The 21,511-nt window shown below is 35.3% G+C and overlaps 1 protein-coding gene across 9 annotated transcripts in view; it reads left to right on the top strand.

The window, feature by feature from the left end:
* Positions 1–21,511, top strand: part of MLLT10 (MLLT10 histone lysine methyltransferase DOT1L cofactor) — a 125,112-nt gene that overhangs the window by 31,800 nt on the left and 71,801 nt on the right. For 8 of the 9 annotated variants that reach the window (XM_079300847.1, XM_079300846.1, XM_079300841.1 and 5 more), the window contains exons 5-8: positions 3,634–3,743; positions 9,680–9,783; positions 13,288–13,381; positions 15,323–15,418. In XM_079300847.1, coding sequence (XP_079156973.1) covers positions 3,634–3,743; positions 9,680–9,783; positions 13,288–13,381; positions 15,323–15,418 — 404 coding nt within the window. The remainder of the gene's footprint in view (positions 1–3,633; positions 3,744–9,679; positions 9,784–13,287; positions 13,382–15,322; positions 15,419–21,511) is intronic. The other variant, XM_079300844.1, reaches the window with a different exon arrangement.

Below are 21,511 nucleotides of genomic sequence, written 5' to 3'. Positions count from 1 at the left end.
CTGGTGAAATTCTAATTGCTCTAGAATAATGTAGTAAGTGATTTTAATAGGAAGTTTGTAGTGCAAACTTTATGACTTAGGTGGAGTAAATGGGAAAATACATATTTTAAGGTAGTCTTAAATACCACACATTCTTTTAAGTGCTTGCTTTTCATATGGACTTCTATGTACAGTTTAGATGGGTGTCTTTGGAAGGTTTCATTGTCCCTGCAGACAAAGAAGGCAGTTATCATCCAGTAGGAAACAGGAGACAAAAGCCTTCAACTTTGAACGTGGCAATAGGTCCTTTATTCTGCTGCAATTCTGAGCTCTGTGCTCTGCCTGAGTATGTCAGCAGAGGATCAGAAGGTTTTTACACTGTGTTATATAGCCAGGAACACTCTCAGTTGAACAAAACATTACAAATAAAACTGTTGGTAGGTTAGTAGCTTGTTCTCTCATCAGTGAGACTGAGGACACCTCTCACACTTTGGCTATAGGTGTCCTTAATTCCAAGCTTGTGCTTTGGAGCAATAGTGGCCATTCTCTTGATGCTTCAGAAAATGGTTCTTGTTTGCTTTTTTCTGTTTGCCTCCTGCTGTCTGGTATTTGCATGGTGAAATGGAATCTTCTTGACCTCCCTTAACTATAAAAGTTTCATGGAGGAGTCTACAGACCTTGAGTTCTCAGAAGGTAGAGATTGCACAGCACCTTTAGACAATCTTGACCACGTTTGTTATGGAAAAGTATCTTCCTTACTCTTCCTAAAGGGAATGCTCCTTGACACTTCCAGGTCAACTGGGTGTTGCTTTTTGACTATTCTGCATTTCTTCAGCAGTTAAACTTTGGAGAAAAGAATATTTAAGAAGTTGTGTACAGGGTGTCATGGATCCAAGTGGAAGCTGGTGCTGGAGTTAGGCTTCTATTTTGGTGTAGGTGTTTGAAGCAGGTAACATAAGGGTACTGCAAACACCCCTCTGGTTAAATTATTGTTGGACATTATTGTGAATTTGTATTATTGTGATTTTCCAAGAAGGCCAGATTATCTGGGGTCTGAAGGTCCCAGATGGAAACAAGTGGAAAATGTACCTTCTCCTCAAGTCCACGAGCACTTACTAATAACCCATGTTCAAAAAGTGGTTTAGCATTGTGGTTCTTCATTTGTTTCATTGTATAGATACTGGTTTTGATCTCATGAAAGTTCAAAGGCTGCTACTGGCCACAGCTGTCTTGGATGTGTACTTTCTATTTGTAAAGTAAAAAAAGTTGGTTTTTTTTTTTTTTTAATTTTTTTAATTTTTTTTTTTTTTTTTTTTTTTTTTTTTTTTTTTTTTTTTTTTTTTTTTGTTGGATAATGGTGGAGTACTGTTCAGTTAAAGTTACTCCTGAAATGGTTCCTTATAGTAAAAATTCTTTACCTACCCGAATTTCAGTTCACTTAGTATGTGATTTTTTTCCCCCTAATGCCTCTGGTATATTTTATATATTTATATAATAATATTCCATTATACAGAAGTGTAACTGGAGTACAGGCTTAATTATGTCTGAAGTAAAAGGTTTTGCCATCTGATTATGTGTAGCCAATTGAAAAAGATTTATTTTTTTCAAAATTTGTGTCACATTTTTATTGGTTTAATGACTATTAGATGAATAGTGTTTCTATTTGAGTTAATTGTTTGAGAGAAGATTTAAAGATAAATACTCATCACAACCATGTTAATATTTATTTGTCTTTAGTAAGATGATTCTGACTTAAGGCAGTTTGCAATTCTTAGAAAACCCCTTATAAACATTCTTTCCCTGAAGATATTAAAAGTAGACAAACGAACAGAAAAGACTGTGGTTTTTATTTTTTCTCGTTCTGTCTGTTAATGATGATTTTAAAACGGTCTGTTGGAAAGGTTTTAAAAGCAGCTCAAGTTGGCAGTTTATACTTTTTTTGTCCTACACTTTCATTAGTCTCATGCATTTTCTGTACAGAATAATTCTAAAGACTATTTGAGAGTAAAATTACGGAGCGGCAGAGATACTATATTTAATTGCAGTTGAAATACTAGAACAATGTGTGTGGTGTTGACTGTGGATGTTGACTATAACTGTTGTATATGTGTGCACTTTTCATTTCCTGTAGAAATTGTAACTACCAATTTAGTAAATGGAGGGGGGGACACCAGATCTATTGGCAAAAGCTGGAAAATATTTGTTCTTTAAGAAAAGTATCTGGAATTGCATATGCACTTTTTATTCTAAGTCTCAGTTCCAGAGTCTCAACAGTACTACTGTGAGCAAGCACACCTTTGTGTTCAGCTCAGTTTGAGTCAGAGTACAGTTTGGTGAAGAACTTTTAGATTCTGTAGAAGAGAGAAAATCCAAGATGAAAGGTCTGCATTGGGACGGTATATGGTGGGATTTGTGTTTAATTTTTTTTTTTAATTATTATTCTTTATTCTTGTTGTTGTTTTTTTTATTATAGCATGCATTTGCACAATGATTATTTACTTGATTTGCCTAATCTAATAATCTACTAGATTATCCAATTATGTAAATCTGACATTTTATGTCCTTAATGTTTGCATACAAGTAAGCTTGGGTAGGAGGAAAGCAGAATTATTTTTAAAGTATACTGAGAATCTTGTGACAAGAGTTTTTCTCTTGGGGAAGAACAGAATTTGCATCAAGTGATTAGCTGCACCAAATTCACTTTTAGATGAGGTGATAATACTTTGAATAATTCAATTATTAATATCAGTATAGCAATATGTTGAGTTAGCTATGTAGCAGCTTCTGCTAAATTTACAGTTATGGCATATGATCCTTCACTGAAACAAACCAACAGCTCTCAGAATCTCTGTGTTGAAAAAAGGCTTCAAATTAGTAGGTTTGCCTCTGACTTCGTGCTTTCCTCCATCTCCATCCAACCAAATGTCAGATAATTAAGAATGTTGACTTTTTCAAAATGTTGTTAAAAAAAACCACTGTGGTAAGTAATGAATCATTTATTGATGATCTCAAGTTAATGAAATAGAATAGGACTAGATATAAGTATTTATATCTGGATATAAAGATTCCTATGAGAAAATGAGTTGGCCACAACTTTCTAAATAGAAAAGCAAGAGATTTCATAGAGGGGATGTGAGACTGTGTGTATGTATTGCAATTTCTTTCTCCAGAAAGAAACAGGAGTCTATTCAAATCAGAATGACATTTTAAAAATAAAAATTACAGACTGAAGTCTTCTATGATGCTGTGCTTTAAAAATGCCAGTTTGGTCAGATGCTGCTTCCTTTTTGCAGGACTTTGTGTAGTTTTTATGCAATCACTGTGTTGATCCAAGAAATAAAAAAATAATAATTTTTCTGTTTATGTGTCACTGTTTGTATAAATCATTAGTCTTTGAATTTCATGGAGTATTACTCACATAAATTCTCCCTGACTACATAAAAACAGTGTATTACTGGTCATCTAAACTTTGGATAACAAAAATGAAATGCTAACATGACTTAAGTGTAGTTTATGTCATTAACATTCTAAACAGTTAAAATAGACTGTGGAAAAAAAAAGTGTTGTAAAAGGTTCTTTGTACTACAATTGTACTACACTGAAATGTCCTTTAAGCTTCTAGAAAACATTAAATACAATTATAACTTTTTGTAGGTTGGGCTCATGTGGTTTGTGCTCTGTACATTCCCGAGGTGCAGTTTGCAAATGTTTCTACAATGGAGCCTATCGTGTTGCAGTCTGTTCCTCATGATCGTTATAATAAGGTATAATTATATGTCTTTTTATATCTAATGTATTTATTTTAAAACTTGTGAGCTTTAATAATATAAAACTACACTTCTTAGAATGCACTTTGTATAAAATTCCTAAATGTGTGCAGTAATGCTGTAAGTTTTTTGCAATGTCTTTGTGGTAAATTGAAGAATTAAGAAAACTGTATTATTAAATAAAGCTGTAAGGTTATCTGCCATGTCTTACTAGTCTTCTACAGATTAGAAACTGTTTTGTTAATTAAAAATACTGTGATTTTTGAATAACAGTTTATTTTGAAAGGAATCTGAAATATTTTCCATAGGTTAAAATACTGTTGCAGCTTATATGAGATGTTATTATTAATTACCACAAAGTCCTAGTGTTTTAAGTGTTGATATTAATGTAAACATGTTTATAAGCATTTATTTTAGGACAGAAAGCTATGCTAATATATTAAGGCAAGTGCTTGCAGACTTTTGCCTTTGTAAACAACATTCTCTTAAGTGGGATTATTTGCTTATGGGAGAACTGCTTCTAAATAATTGTCAGTGAGATTGAATGTTTTATAAAGTGTGGTGAGACTTTAAAGGAAAAAAAAAAAACCTAAAGGCAGAGCAATAAACCAGTAGCTTGTTAGTGTTCTTTATTGATAGTTACATTTTTCTTATTTCACTTGTGTTACTTTCTCCTCGCTTAACTACAAAGGTCTTTGTATGTTCCTTCCTGCAGATGCAAACTGTCTGAATTTCTGATGAAATGTGTTACATATTTTTCTCATCTGGTTCTTTTAATCTCTAGTTTCTTTTTTTACTATATTTTATGGTAGTTTGTGAACATTGGAGTAAAGTAGGAATAGACTGTATTATAAAAAAGAGAAAGAAGAAGAAGGCATGTATCATGTGTTGTGTTCTTTCTACAGGGAGACCAATCCCTGTTTATGTTGCCTCTGTGACTTCTCACACCCTCCACATCCCTTTCCAAGTTTCCCTCTTTGATTTATGGGCTGCCCCTCCATTTTTCTAGCCCTCTTCCTTTTTGCTTTCTTTGGTCTTTTCTGTTTCATTTTCTCCAGTTGCTGTCAATATGCTTTGTCTGTCTTATATACCAGTGAGCTGAAAAACCAGGAATCAAAGTCTAGGTTTTTCTCAAGCTTTCTCATTATTACCTGAGCATATTTATTCCCATCTTACTATTTGCTTCCCTCTGCATTGGCAAGAACATGCAACAGTGAGATTCAGTACAGAACTGATGAAATGTTTCTGCTTGGAAACAAAGCATTAAAGATGTGCTATAACAAATGAATTTATTTTCTCTCTCTCCCCAACTCTGAGGAGACAGAGTATGTAGTCAGTCATAATTTATTTTTCTAAATTGGTAGCTGTTGTCCCTTAATGTACTTCAAAAATTTCATGGGACACTTTAGATTTTGTTTTATCTTGCACCATTTCCATTGATGATAATTGGATATTGGATGAGTAAATCCTTGTAACTTTAAAAAATGTACTCTGCATCTTTTATTATTGCTTGTTGACAAAATCCATTGTTCGTCTTTAGTGTTTAATTCCTTTTCATCATAACTAAAGTTACTTCTTTCTCATAGAGTTTTTGTTCTAGATGTATGACAGTACAGTTGTGTTTTGCTGCTAAAATCCCAGTTTCTTTTTTTTTTTGGTCTGTATTTACTGTGATTTTTTTTTCTCACTAGATAGTTACTAGCACCATACAGTTAATGTAGAGAGAGTTCCTGGTGTTGTCTAGCTCTTAGTTCTCTGTGCTCTGGGCAGGTGTTCTTATTGAGACCTATTTTCCATGCTAGCAGTCAGCCTAAAACTGCTTTCATCAGGCCACTAGTTTATTGAAGTACAATGAGACCGGTGTCAGAAATGTCAAAGTTTGGGGTCACACTCCTAGCTTGCAAATCATTATTATTTTTGTTCTTTCTTTTTTACAGAACTGAGATTTCCCTATTGTTATTTGGTCTTTTTGGGTCAGGGAGATAGCAGCTGTGGATTTTAGGAGAATCCAAGAAATGGCAGTACTGCTGCAGCAAACCTTTGAGAAGTATTGGCTGACAGGGTTGATAGGTTGATAGCTGGTGCTGGATTTAGCACTGCTGTGGTTGAACTGCCACGGGTTCCCTAGTAGGCTATTTTTGAGCAATATCCCCCAAAACCAATAAAAATATTAGTTCTCTTTTCATGTAGCCTGCAATAATTTCACCTTCTACTCCTATTGCTATTCAAGATAATTTGTGGTTATTTAAATGATACATTTTTTTAGATCGGATATTTTGTAAAGCATTTCACTCTGACTATTAATTTGCCTAAAAATGGGAAATAGAAGCTGTTTCTTTGAGAAGTAGATATGACAAACAGTTATTGAAGCATTTGTTGCAGATTTAGAACAAATGCAAACATGTAATTAGAAAAAACTGACTGGAGTTGTTTTTTCTTTTTTTTTTTTAGAGAGGTTTAGTTATAATTTAATTGTTTGTCTGCTCAAGTTGGAATAGGAGATTTTAAGTAAGATATTTTTTCCTGTGAAGTTCTAAATAATTCTCTGTGCATGGCTGGATACATATAGAACACTAGCATATGGAATTGGGTGAAAATAGAGCCCAAGAAAATTACCATAAGGGAGAAATTATACTGTAATCTTTAAATATTGTAGAAGTTTTGCCAGGATGTAGTACTTAATTTAATGTTTGGATTTTTTTCCCTATGCACTTGCTTCTTTACTGAACACTGCAAAATACATAATATTATCAAATACAGTAATCTTAAATGTAAGGAGAAATGCTGTATTTGCCAAAGCATGGGGCTTGTCCATATAGAGACATTTGGCTGCTATTTCCCTGAAGTTTGCCTGCTTCTGGGATAAAACCCATCACCTTACACACCCACTGAATGGTTTGATTAATGAGTGAGCTGTCAGGAAAGCTCTTCTTATACAGTTGCTTCCAAAAAAGAAATTGACTATTTGTTGCTCTTTTTTCTTTCAGGTTTGTTTGAAACTATTTAATAATTGTATATAACTACTGCTTTTAGGAATCTCTTTTAAGAACTGATTAAAAGATGCGTTTGAAGTTTCTTGATTTGCCTAGTGTTGAATGCAGCCAGCAAATTCTCTTCCAGTACTTGCTGCATCAATGAGAAATTTTTGTATATTTCCTAGGTTTGATTTTCTGTTCAGGGAATGCCACTGGGTAGCTGATATGAGTAAAATAAACTATTTCTGAAATTACTTTTTGCCTTATAATTTTTTTTGCCTTACTTTCCCTTCTGTCTTTGCTTTTACAAAGAAAGTTACACTTTGAATCTTTGAAGGGAGAATACTGACAGTAACATAAAGACAGCTGTGCAAATTATATATTTTGCCTTTAAAGGAAGTAAGGTATATGTGTTTTTGAGTAACATTTCCTTGCTGAGTCAAAAGCTTTTGCTTCTTTTCCAGTGAATTTGGGAGTGTACTCTCTTGTCTTAAGAGCTTTGAAGGAGTACAGCTGTAGGTGGTGGGACACAGTTTTAAACTTCCACATTTCAGAGAGTTCAGAGGTGTAGCATTTGTATGGATTTGCAAATACGTGCAACTATTCTTTTGTGAAAGAGGTTCTTGAGCTTCTGGAATTGTTTGTGTGTCTGAGAGAATGTGCAAATATGAGAAGCTCAGCTGTAGAGAGCTTACTGTCAGAATGGGAGGGTGAACTTCTTTGTCCCCATTTCATATGGAATACTAGGAAACTGGTTTAATGCTTATCATCACTATTGAAGGAGAGTTCTTTGAGCTTCTTAAAATGAGTAGTCAGTCCACCATGTTGTGTTTAAACTTGTTCATAATGTAGTTTGTAGTAATTTTCCAGTCATTTTACTATAAATTGCTTGAAGAGGTCCCAAAACAGAGACCCTACACGTAACGTAAATACTGAAAAATGGAGTCTGTCTCTAGTAAGTGGAGTGCTTGTATTGCTTTTCTTTTTGAGCTTCAGTGAGGAAAAAACTTACAGAACTTGAAGCAAAACTCTGAAAAAACCAGAAAGTAACTGGAGGTTGGGTTTTATGGGGTTTGTTGAACTCTCTGTTTATAGAGTATCTTACTTTGAAGTTACTTACACTTAATATAGTGACTCAGATGTTGATAAATCATGACCTTGTTCATTCCTAAAATCTAAGTGTGTCAGGTCATGGTATGGAAAGGTAAAAAGCAGCCAGTCTCAGACCTTGTCAAACAGCTGAATTATCAGTGTTCATCACCTTGATGTACAAAAGAAGCAAGGCAAAGAATTAAGTTGGATTATCCCCTTTCTGATCTTTTAAATGTTAGGTTATAGGGTGTGATTTTAGGATCTAGTAGCTTTTTAAAGTAGTGTGGAAACTGTACAAGAATAACTCTCTCTCAAGGCTTGCACATTAACAAAAATGTTTTAGTTAGCTGACACCTCCTGTTTGATGTTGTTCCTAAAACCTCTGTAACAGGCTGTTCTGATCTCAGAATTTCACTCATTTTCCTGTCTAAGTAACGTTGGTTTTCCATTCTGTTGTTTTTTTTTTTTTTTAAATTTCAGTGGTCTTTTGGTCCATGTTTTTCCACAGTGTTTTCTACTACTCATAGTTGATGTTACTTTTATTTATTATTCTACTCATTCTCTGCCTCACTAAAAGGAGGTTGTGAAGAAAATTAAGTCAAAATAGAGACAAATTTATTTTTTGGCATTAAGAAGTTCCTCTTGTCTCATTAAGGATCTTATTAATGGGATTTCCACAGAGGTAGGAGTGTCCTTAATGTTTGATACTCAGTGAGGTTCTCTCATATAAAACCACTTAAACCACTCAGAGCTGGATAATACTTTTATTAATAATCTCTTCTCAAGTTGTTAAGTTTTACACATGAATGTGGTATGATACAGAATCTCTCTAAATGCTGTTTCAGTAGTAAGAACAGGAAAAAGAGAAGAGATTTAGTTTTGCCTGATGTTTCTCCCTGGAGTACTAGCAAGAGTTTGTAGTGACCACTAGTATAGTAGTGAGCTTCCATACAGTATGTATCCATATTTATCCATGTGTTAAAAAAAGAAAAAGTGTTGAATAATGAGGAAGAATTTGAATGTTTTGTCTTAATTTCTTCTGTTTTACTAAGTATGTTTTTGAAAAGATTAAAAATTGCCATGGCATCCCAGAAATAGAAATAAATTGATGGAAATAATATAAAAAGATTTCCAGGTACTGATAGGTTATTTTCATTTTAGCTTGTTTTGGAGGTTGAAATGGGTTTGGTATACTCATGTAAGCTTTTTTACGGAAGGTTCTTGATAGATTAATTTACAAAATATTCATGGGGTTGTCCAAGTCATGCTGAAGTAGTCATCCAAACAAAGCAGAGTACTATTAAACACTAATTTAATTAAAGGTGGCTGAACATCATATGAATATTGAAACATGCTATGATACTTCTGAAAATTCTTTGTACCAAATGTATAAATAAGATTCCAAGTTTGCAGTTTTTGTTTGTAATTATGTAGCTGTAGATATAAACTATATGGCACATTGTACCATTAGGCACTCATCTGATGTTTCTGAATGCCATGAATACAGGTTATGTTAAATGAATATGAAAATGATTGAGACTTAAAAGGACATAAACACAAACTTGAAAGCAAGGACAGTTGGGAAGCCTAATGCTGTTAACCCTTGACTGTTTAAACCTTTGGCTGGTTGACAATAGTATGAAATACAAGCAAATTAGTATTTGTACTGCCTTAACATTGCTGAAGTGTTACACAAATCCCAAGAAACTACCAAGTGATCTCCTTTTGCAAACAAGCATGATTAGACTTTCATGAAGAAGTTCTTACACTGGCTTCACTGCAAAATGCAATAGTTCTCAACCTAGAATCTCTTTAACGCAGAACTTATTGGTATGCTTATCAAATTAAGTGTTTTCTCTTTAATAGACATGCTATATATGTGATGAACAAGGCAGAGAAAGTAAAGCAGCCACTGGTGCTTGTATGACATGTAATAAACATGGATGTCGACAAGCTTTTCACGTAACATGGTAAGTATATTTTATTATTTAATATCTCTGATGTTCCAGAAAGAATCAGTACATAGAGTGTAATGAATAAACTCCTTATTTAGTACGTCTTTGAGTAAAGAAGTACAATAAAGTGGTTTGTTTTTATAATAGTGTTTACTAACAATGTGGCAGTGGCAGCATAGATTGTGCTATGAGCTGCAAAAACTGTCTGATAGTACTCCCTTGGGTGGTATTAAATGATGTGTGCTCTTGTGAATAAGTTTGTTTTTTTTTCCTTGGTCTTAGGTTATTTTTCTTAGAGGATGTTTAATGGGATATGAGAGTGTGAAGACACTGTTAGCATTGCCTGCTAACATATTTTGATTTTTACTTTTGGTAAATCAGTGGGAAAATTACTGAGCTGTACTTAAAAATGCACACTCATCCATTCTGGTATGGATTTCCAAACATTTGGGAGTAGCTCACTTCACTGGTTTTATCTAAATGGTACAAATCATCCTGAAATATTCAGATTTCATGTGTTACTGCTGAAGAAAAAAAGCTGTGTTCTCCATCACCTGATTCATTCCACTTCAAGATACTTAGTTTTACTTTATGAACATCTAAAAGAGGCTGGATAATTAGATTAAACCACATGTCAGGAGGTAAAAGGAGGCAAAAAGAGTTCCACTCCAAAATTTGCAGGCATTATTTGTTTTTCCAGTTTCAGCTGGAGTTACTTTACCATAGCAGACAGATTTATATAGGCTAGCTAGCTACATAATTATGGATTTACCTGTCTGTTTTATGACTGCCCCAGTATGCTGCTTCATGACCAGTTTAGTCAGGGAAATGGTATGTACACATCAACTTAAATCACTTAAATGTATTTTCTTCAGTGTTTCCAACTGATAATTTGTATGTCTTGTGGAGATCTTGAATGGTTTAATTCCATTGTTTTGGTGCTGATAATCTTGACAACTCCTCATTTATTTTTTTTCTTTTAATTGCTTGATTACTTCACAGGTTTTGTTCTTTCACAAGCATCTAATTCTTCATTGGATGTGATCAATGTCAAGGCTTTTTTTTTATGGTGCAAATGGATTGTGTTCCTCAAACCGTGCATACCGTGTAAAGGGATTATTTACAGATGTGAAAAAATGTATACATCCAAGGGCTTGTATGAAAAAGTCTATTTCCTTTCAACCACTTGGATACATACAAGAGTCCTTTTCATCTTTTTATTTTATTCCAAAACTCTGGTTTCAGTGGATACTGTAAAGAGCATGAGGCTTAAGTTCAAAAACGTGGTCTGTACTATGAAATGATATCTAGCTGGAGAGTAGTATGACTGGATATCATTAGAGGCTTCTGTAATATTTTTTAAAAATGGAAGAAAAATGTGAAGACTACTAGAAATCCAGGGCAAGGTGTATCAAATTGGGATTATCAATACTATTGTCTAATGAAAAATGAGCTTGAGTGCTTGGTAAGAAAATCTATAAACAATAGATCTTTGCTTAAAAATGTCCTCTTAATTATTTTTTCTAGTTGGTATCAGCTGTAGATGTGCATGTATTTAGTATTTCTGGGTTTTCCAAGAACATATTTTTAAAAATGTGCAAAAATGAACCACATTATATAGTCCTTTTTCGTTTAAATACTCCCGTGTATTATTTTGACTGTAACATTGCATTATTATGGTGGCATGGTTTGAAAGACAAATGTCTGGCAAGGAAGGTGGGAGCCTCCCTTAGAATGGAGAGTATGACTCCCTCCCTCCGAATTATTTTAACTTTGGAATTAAGGATCTTTCAGGCAAAGATGTGTGAAAAGGAATAACAATTCCTTACTATATGTATGCGTATAAAAAGGCAAACAAACAACAACAATGGCAGCACAACAAACAAAAAGAGAAAAACCAACTGCAAACTCCAGCGAACAGCCTCTTCTCACTCTTTAAGCCCTTTTCCCTTGGTGCAGTTCCGGGCACAGCCGCCAGGGGCGCTGCTGGCTCCCGGCCGGCAGGGCGGGTGCGGTGATTCCCCCGCGGCTGCAGGGGGCGCTGTGTGTGGCGCGGGCTCGAGGGCCGGGAGGGGATGGGTGGGAGAAAGGCTTTGCTCCACAAACCCCCTGGGGCAAGACCTTAGAAAGGCTTTGCTTCACAAACCCCCTGGGGCAGGACCTTAGAAAGGCTTTGCTTCACAAATTCCCTGGGGCAGTCAGTGCTGGTGCCCCGGCAGGGCCCTCGGGCGCAGGCAGCTGGAGCGGCAGGGACGAGCACAATCCCGGAGCGGTAGATGAAATGTGTCAGGGGCTCCTCAGTTGTAGCTGGAACCGCGGGGATGTCCCGGCAAAAAACGAGGAATAATGGCACAGAAAACAGGCGGGCGGGCGGTCGGGCAGTTGCAGCCCACCTCCCGCACAGGGCAGAGAGACTCCCTTGGGGCGGGATGGGGCTCGGGGATCCTGGGGATTCCCTGTTTGGGGTTAATAGGAGTGCAGAGGCCGCTCTTTGCAGCAGAAAGGCAGCAGGAGACTGAAGCCCGCAGTGGTGATGAATCCCCCCACAGCAGCCCAGCCTCTCTCCCCTCCCAGTGCCCAGACCTAGCAGCTGCCCTTTCTTACAGCCCTGTTCTCTGGTATCTCTGCCCCTCCCAGAGAAACCCTCAGATACGAGAAGTGCAGCCAGGTGTTCTCCTCCCCTGAGTTTGGCAACTTCTTTTGTCTCCCTTAAGTACCCAGTAGTTGTTATCTCCTAGCAACAGATGGGAGAAAATTCCCTAAGAGAACGAAACAAAAGGAAGAATCCTAAACCCGAACATATGGGACTGAAAATTATATAGAAAATGTAACAATATTTGGTTTGTCAATATCTAAGTTGGTTTTGATAAAGAAAATATATCAACATTACAAATGGTGAAAAAGAAAATTGTTTTGAAAAAAATTGTAGTAGGATAAGGTAATAATCCAGTCAATGCAAACTGTAAGTGTTGATATTTTTAAAAGAAATTAGCCTGCCATAGAATTTTAAATTAGCAAATACTAGTTCGATTTACTATGTAATTTAAGTGAGATTAAAAAAAAAACCCAGTAATTTTCATTACAAATCAGTGAAGCATATATGTAAATTCTGAAAAAACTCTTACTTGGACCAGTAGTATGGTTTTGTTAAAAGCTATTATTTCCCTTTTTTTTTTTTTTTTTTTTTTTTTTTGCTTGAATTTGAGCAAAGAGTCATTGTAGACTGCTTTATTTATTTATTTGTGCAAGTAGCTGCATAGTAAATGTAGATTTGCAAGCTGTAAGCTTGTGTAAATGGCTTAAAGATTCTGAAAAAAGACAACAGGCCAGAGCAAGAATTATGCATGTTTTTCCTTGGTCTACAAAGGTTGGTTATGTGCTCACATGCCACTGGAAGTTATTTGCGTGAAAATCTCTTATTAATTGCGGATATAAGCATCTATGTGTTATCAGGTGTGATATTGTGGTACAAACTGGTATAAAATTGTTTTCCTTGAAAGTTGTTTGGTTTATTTTTAGTGCACAGTTTGCAGGACTTCTTTGTGAAGAGGAAGGCAATGGTGCAGATAACGTCCAATACTGTGGCTACTGTAAATACCATTTTAATAAACTGGTATGTATTCATTAAATTCTATAAATAAATGTTACTGACTTTTTTTTTTAATTCTGAATTGCCATTTTCACTAGAAATAATATTTTCATGTAGTTCAAAAAGTAGATTGTATTTCATTAAAACAAATGTTTTAATCACAGTTACAGAAGTACTAGCTGGAAATGTTTTTATAAGTGGTTACTTTATAGATGTGTGGGTTTTTCCCCTCTGCCAGAAATAGCATTCACATTTAGAGGGCTTTTTTTTCATTGAGTTACTGAAATGTTTTCTTTTGCTATTTGTTTAAGTGCCTTCAGTTCATTTTGGAATAAACTAGAAAATATTACTTGTAGAGAATAAAGAAGAAGCACTCCATTTCTTTCTGCTTCTGTTACTCTTCTGCCCAACCTCTTTTGTTCTATCTCTCACTGTGTAGCCACTGAATATTCCCGCCTTACAAGTTCTCTGAAACACAACCTTAAGGAAGTGACTTGAGGCTTGATTTTTAAAAAGCAAACAAGTAATGAAAAACATTGAATTTTCTCAGTTAATGCAGTAGGTTTTGGATCAGAACTCTAGTCTTTCCTTTCACTTCTTACCAGTTTGACAGTTCCAGGTATCTGTTTCTGTGTACATGTTGTGAGTGTGTGGACTTCTAGGGCCTGCTGATGTTTAAAAAATGTTGTTTATTATTACTAAAATATAAAGCCTTATGTTCAGATACTGTTGTAAGTATAGTTTAACTTGCAGATTGCTTATTTTCACTGCCAAAAAATTTGAATACTTGGTGTGACTTAGGGTGCAGTGAAGTAAAAACACAGGACCAGTCAACCGTTTTAATTTCTAGAAGATAAGGTTGATGAGTTTAGTTTAGTGCTTTTGTGAATACTGATGAAGTTGCTTCATAATGAAGATAAGTCAGAGCTTTTCTAGGCTCTTACTAAGCTGAGATTTTTTTTAAACTGTTTGAGCTAAGTATATGCAAAAAGAGCGAAAATGGTCTCTTATTTAGTGATGAAGGCAAACCCTTATGCTGTTATGCCTTTGATTTGAATGTTGCAGTGCTGATATGATTGAGAGCAGGTGTGTTTATTTAAAAACGAAGTTCAGTGATAAAGTCATAACTCTTTATTATACATGTAATTAGTTAGTTCCCATATGAAGCTATAGTGGTAAGAACAGTAAAAATTGTTTTAAATGTTTCAGTTTTTTCTTTAGGATTTTTGTTACTGTTAATGCCTGGTAAATACAGGTGCTTAGTATTTACCACTGAATGTGATGAGTGTTCCACATCTACTATTCCACTGAAAGCTGGTTGACAAAAGAGTGGCCTGAAGTCTTTAAATGCTTCCTCAGTTACTAGAAAACCAACATTTAGAACAACTGGCCCAGCATAAAGTATTTGCAGTTCTGAACTAGGCTCTCGAACATTACAGAAATACAGGCAATTACATCTGCCACTTATAATCACAGAAATGACTGTAGCATTCTGTGTCCTGGATTTTAATCAGTTTTAATGAAAATATACCAGACAGATCTCTTGAATAATAAATGAGTCATGAAGTCACCTTACAATGCATTTCAGGCATGTGTCAGGGCATCATTGTGGCTTCACGTGATACTCATTTGAGCAGCATCTTTTTTGTTTTATGTTATGTAAACTTGAAAATGTGTCTAGCAGCTTTTAATCTTTAAAAAGTGACGTATTTCATTTCTCTTTGGAAAGCATATCTTGCAAATTTGTGGGAGGTGTAGAAGTTGATACAGGGATAGGCTTTTTTCCTGGCGTACATTCAGTAGTCTTGTGAATTTTGGTGTCAGTAATTAGTCAGCTTTCAGTAACAGAAGCACTGAAGTTTTTTTCCTCAAGCAGTAGGCATCTTGTCAGTGGAAATGCTTTATACTTTTTATTTATTCAAATGGTTCCTTTTCTCTGTCCATAAATATATTTTCTCTTTTTAGAAAAAGAGCAAACGGGGATCTAATAGGTCATATGATCAAAGTTTAAGTGATTCTTCCTCTCACTCTCAGGATAAACATCATGAGAAGGAGAAAAAAGTAAGTGGATTTGTCGTTGCTAATTGTGTGGCACATCTGCTTAAAAGTAGCACTTTCTGGTAAATTTAATTTTTGCTGAAAGGTGTGAAGAAAATCTTGTTCTTAAGCACTGAATAATAAATAACACGTGATAAATCATAGTTTCTGGCATCCAGTGAGGAAACCTCTTCAGGTGCATATGTATATGCTCTTTCCTGTTTCTGTTTGTATTCAGTTTTGAGATACTGACGCATATCCATTGGGAAGGTTGTTCCATGAAACTTCCTTTGCCTTAGTTTTCTGTTAGAGCTTTTCTTGTGTAGCCTTTGTGACTGCATGGGGAAGAAAACCAGCAGTAGATGTTTCAGCAAATGTGTGGCTAAAGACGTGTCTAATTCCTTATGTTTCAACCAGTTGTATCTTTCCTGTTGTACCTTTCTCTCATCAAAGAACTGACATCCCTTCTTGACACATTTTACTGGTACCAGTGGTCATGCCCACTGTGCTGGTAGAATACCTTGTTACCCACCTGGGAAATCTTGCTATGAGGGTACAAAGAACATAACTGCCGATTTCTAATGTGGGTATATTCTTTTAATGATTTGACTTTGCTTATTATTAAAAAAATAATTTCAAATCTGTGGTGATTACTGTTTTAGGTTTTTATTACTGCTGCATTAACAGTTGCCTGTAGATTTGTCATCTAAATTCAACAGAGGGTGATCACAGGCACAATAATGCAAATACACTTTGGCACTTTTTTTAGCCTCTAAAGATACATGCAAAACTGCTTACTAGCACACATTCTGTACAAATAGCTTAATAGGTTTTTGTGTGGATGTGGGTAAACTTAGTTTTACATTATTAAATATCATTCCATGAAAATCAGAATCAAAGAATCTTTTGACCAAGTATGTATTATAAAGGAGCTGTATTTATAGAAACAGGAAATTGAATAGCAAATGTCAGTCTTTAGACTCTTAGTCTCCTTAATATTTGATTTGGATTTTAAGATCCCTTCCATTTTGGATGAATATTGATTGCCAGTTGTTCTTAGGTAATATAAAAAGCCTAATCTTTAGACTTGTTTAATGGTGTAGGTGAATCATTCCATCTTTATCTGGTGATGCCGAAAAGAGTGTGAGCTGTGATGCTGTTGTACCTCTAAATCTGAATTTAGCCTAAAATTATTAAATTATTGATTTTGGTAGACTTTTTTCTTTAGTAGCATGTTGGTAGAAAAAAAAACCAGTTTTGAATTCCAAACTACAGATTTAGCTGCACAGTAAACCTTACTAATATTTGCCGTATTTTTTCTCAGTTTTTCACTACTATCATAGTTCAGGTCATGTTTTATCAAAGTACATGCATGGATTTTTACTCACATTGACAAAACTTGTAAGTTGATGGGTTTGTGGTTTTTCGTTTTATTTTGGGTTTTATTTTTTGTTTTTCTTAATTTGACTGAAGATACTATGCTTCCAAGGTCATACTTCTGAAATCTACAGGCTACACTTGGAGGGACTTTGATTGTGTTCAGTCAATAGTGTCAGCTGTTTTTCCAGCTTATGCTGTATATTTGATTTACTGTATGAAGTATCTTGGAGGAATAGAGCAGTTCTTTAGGGTGATTTTCCTTATTTCCTCTTTTGTAAATCCCTTGAGAATCTGGATTTCTGTTGGATTACCATAAATATTTGTATCTTTCTTCATAGATACAGTAATGTTTGTGTGTGTGTGGCACCCACATCTCCTTCAAGACAACTGTAGTTTCTGTTTTATCTTTCATCTTTGTTCTTTGGAAATTTGGATAATGTGATCTGTAAGGCATCATTAAATCTTTCTGTTTTGCCAAGCAGTAGCTGTATGAGTTGTGGTTTGGAATCGCTTTTCTTGCTAAGACCTCAAAAGCTATCCATTTGTGCATGTGAAATATTACACTGCAGTAAGGAGGTTGGTCTGAAATTGTTAATATAGGTAACTGTCATTTTTTAAAATACACTCAGCTGAAAGCCTATGTTTCCCTGCCATAGTATGTTTTTAGTCTCCTCTGGCTGCTCTGCTGACAAAATCAGTAACAAATATATAAGGGTATAATAATAATTAAAAAGGCAAGTCCTGAACAAATCTAACCAAACCTTTGGTGTGATTTAATTTTCATGATGATGTTGAAGCTACAGAATAAATAGCTTCATTATACCCTGATTACTGCTGCCTAAGCATTGTTAGTTTCTGTGGCAGAGATGCTATTTGGAAATGATTAGTGATGAGGCTATGTCCCTTATAAAGAGGATTGGTAGTACGTTGCTTGACATTCCATTATAATATCCCTTTCTTTCAGGGCCCAGGTGTTTACTCAGACTTTCTTGGGAAAACTTAGGCCACCATGAGGCTGTGGAAGAATGCCTTGCTTTAATGTTACTTGCAGTCTTATATTTGGAAGTACTAAAGAAGTAATTAAACATATGTGGAATCGACCTTTGTATAGTAGAAGTCTTTTTTTGCTACTGACATGAAAATTAGGCGCTACTTGCTTTTTATGTTTATAACTTCTGAAAAATGTGAATATATTATATTATATATAGCAGCTGAATTACACAGGTGCCTTTTTTATTAGAAGTGCTTTGGTCTGAGCTGAGCAGGAAGGGAAAATTTAAAACTCTGCTGTAGTGACTCATATAATGTAAATTAAACAAAAGTGGGCTCGTGACTGAAGACTGCAGATGTCTAAGAAGTTGTGATTGAAGAGGCAAAAAGAATAAAATAGTGACAAGGAGCCTCTTGCCACTATCACAGAAGTTGGAGAGCTTCAGAGGAGAACCTAAAATGCAGGACCCACTATAAGTCTCCTAAACACTGAGCTACTGATGTATTGTGGGCATCTTTTTGCTGCTTGCCTTGTTCTTAGAGAAGCATTACAGCTTTTCTGATTTTGTGGCTAGAAACTTGAACAGCTAAGAAGAGGTTGTGGCAGTGTGTCACCCTCCTCAGGTTCCACTGTAGCTGGGAGTTGGGTTGTGGGGCCCATGGGAAGGGAAGATTTAAAGCATGCCTATGCACTGGAAGTTTCTGTAGGCTGTGTGTTGGTTTGGAACTACCCAGACTTTGTCAATATGTTGTGAAAGAACCTGTGCTTATGTGTCAGGGCCATGAATTTCATTTGGGAAAAAGGTGCTTTATGCTTTTTAATGAATTTAATGCACTGTGTAAGCTGTTACAAGGTATGTTGTAAACACTCAGATCAGGAGTTCCTGGGGTGTTTCCTCACTGTCTGAGCAACTGAATGTGAAAAGGTTAAAATGGACCTATTAGACATCACAAAAGATTCTAAATAGGTAAAAATCAGATCAGATTGCAAGTTTTTGGGTTATCATTCAGTTGTATAAGCAGTGGTTTCTTTTTTGTCTTAGAAAACAACAACAAAAAAACCTGTTTTAGTCCCAAGGAGTAACTTTATAATGTTGTCTAGAGTGTTTTAAAGATGATTCTAATGGAGTCATTCCTCTATGAATTGCCTCATTTCATAAACTAAGTGATGCTACTTGAATGTTGGGGGTTTTATCTAACTTTTTAGGGAAAAAAAGCTCCAGACCCATCTCAGTACTACAGTTTTCCATTGCATTTTTATTAAATTTATAAGTTTTGTTAATCAGTTTAATGTATTTGACTGTTTTGTCCTTTGAGCTGCTGAAAATGTGAGATGCTTGAGATGTCTGAAGCAAAATTGTAAGAATACTAGAGATAACTAGAAGAAAAGTGATTTGCAACCACTTTGAAATAACTTCAATTTTAGTAATTGAAGTAATGCTAGATAAATATTATTCGAATAAGAACTGTGTGATATAGATGCTAATGGTGATGCCTACCTGTGTTAGCTTACTCCAAATTCTATCCAGTCCGAGGGAAAGAAGCATGCCTCTAAAACACCTCTAAAAGCAGGTCTATAAATATGAACCACATGTATCTCAGTGTATAGATACACTAATACCTGTCCAAGATGCAGAACCCAGTTCCTGCTTCCTAAAACTGAGTTTTTGTGTGGGTTCCATGAGTTCAAAAAGGGGAATGTCTTCGATCCTTCAGTCTTTACTGTTGTTGCCAATGAATAGCATTTTTCTGTCTGGGCATCTGTTCTGTACTGACTTGTAGAAGTGTAGATTTTTCTTTTTTAATACGTCTCTTAATGTCATTCTGTTGAAAGTATAGCTGTTTGGGAAAACTGACAGCATGAGGCTGTGTAAACAAAATTTCATTAGAAAGCTACTCAATTTGAGTATATTTAGTAATAGGTATTTTTATCTGTAAGATTAAGAGGAAAGGTGACAATTTTGTTTGACTTGTTCCTTGCTAAAATTCTCTGTTAACTTACGTTGTTTTCTGTGTATACTGCTGTCATCCTGATAATCAGCTGCATCAAATTTACTGGAGCTGGCACTAGCGTGGTAATCTATTGTGGGGGTAGAGAAAAAATACGTAAGAATATAAGCTGATTTTAATTTATATTTTAATTTAGTAAAAGTAGGAACTTTTTGTCTCAATTCTTAAGATTATGGAATTATTGATTTGACTATCTCATTTTTTAACCTTATAGTAGCACATCATTACCAAAAAGAGTTTTACTGTACATTAGCACAGCAAACACCTCAATAGTATTAAGCTTTTGTCAGCTGGGATTAGTTAATTATTATAAAATCAAAATTACAAACATGCCACCTCAGGTATACCTAAAAACTACTCTGCAAATGTGGAATTTTGTAAGGCTGCCTAAGTTGTAACTGTCTTTTTCCATCTCAAAGTACACATTTTAGTCTCTGACTTTTACTATGAAAGAAAATAAACTCAAAACCCCTGGCCAGCAGCTCATCCCCACACAGCCACTTGCTCATTCTCCTTCCCTATGGGATGGGGGAGAGGCTCAGAAGAGAAAAAAAAAATGCAAAAACTTGTTGGTTGACATAAAGACAGTTTAATAGGTAAAGCAGAAATTGTGCATGCAAGCAGAGCAAAACAAGGAATTTATTCACCACTTCCCATGGGCAGGCAGGTGTTCAGGCATCCCCAGGAAAGCAGGATGAAGCTCCATCACATGTAACTGTTACCTGGGAAGACAACTGCTGTCACTCTGAATATCCCCCCTTTTCTTCTTCTTCCCTGACTTTCATATACTGAGCATGATGCCATATGGAATAGGGTATCCATGGCCATTTAGGGTCAGCTAGCCTGACTGTATCCCTTCCTAAATTCTGGTGCACCTCCAGCCCACACACTGGTGGTGTGAGAAGCAGAAAAGGCATTGGTCCTGTAAAAGGGTTGCTAAGCAAAAATGAAAACATTCTGGTGTTATTAACATTGTTTTCAGCACAAATCTAAAACACAGCCCCACACCAACTAGGTGAAGTAAATTAACTCTATCCCATTCACAATCAGCATGATTTCAGTTTTTATACCTTATTACTGTGAGATGCAGGAGTAAAAGATGCTTCGAAATACCATTTTGTAGGCTTGGGATCCTGGATTAATACACGATTACTAGTACTTTGACTTTGTAACAGTTTCTGGGAGGTAATCTGGATACTTTTTTATGAAGGTGCATATTTCACCCCCACCGTGCTTTGGATTCTGGTGAATCATATACAGTTAAAGATGATCTGTGATGTTAACCTAACTGAGACAGGAGAATTGAATGGTTTCCTCTTGTATTCCATTCTGCTCACCTATTTTGTGATATATATTTGATAGATATCTTTATGTTACCTTGCAGTCAGTGGAGCATTTCATAGTATGTAACACAATACATAATTTAAACTTGTAATTTTTATAGGGATGAATAAAGGTGAGCACTGGCAATACATAGTTGCATTGATTTAGTTAATCTTGCACCATTTTTGAAGTGTAAAGTGCTACTTGAGTGTTTGGCACTGCATATTTGTTACTAACAATTAATATTAAACTGTGCAAATAATAGAAGCAGTGTATTTTAGTGTTAAATATCAAAGAAGTAGCCCATTTTGGATAAGAGTTGGTAGTCTTGCACCTCATAGAAGCTTTGGATGGCATTTTTACCATTGATTCTTGAGTCTTTTTACCATTGACAGTTAAAATTATGACCATTAT

Source organism: Erithacus rubecula, assembly GCF_903797595.1.
Source record: "Erithacus rubecula genome assembly, chromosome: 3".
NCBI lineage: Eukaryota > Metazoa > Chordata > Aves > Passeriformes > Muscicapidae > Erithacus > Erithacus rubecula.
This window is presented reverse-complemented; position numbering and strand designations above follow the sequence as displayed.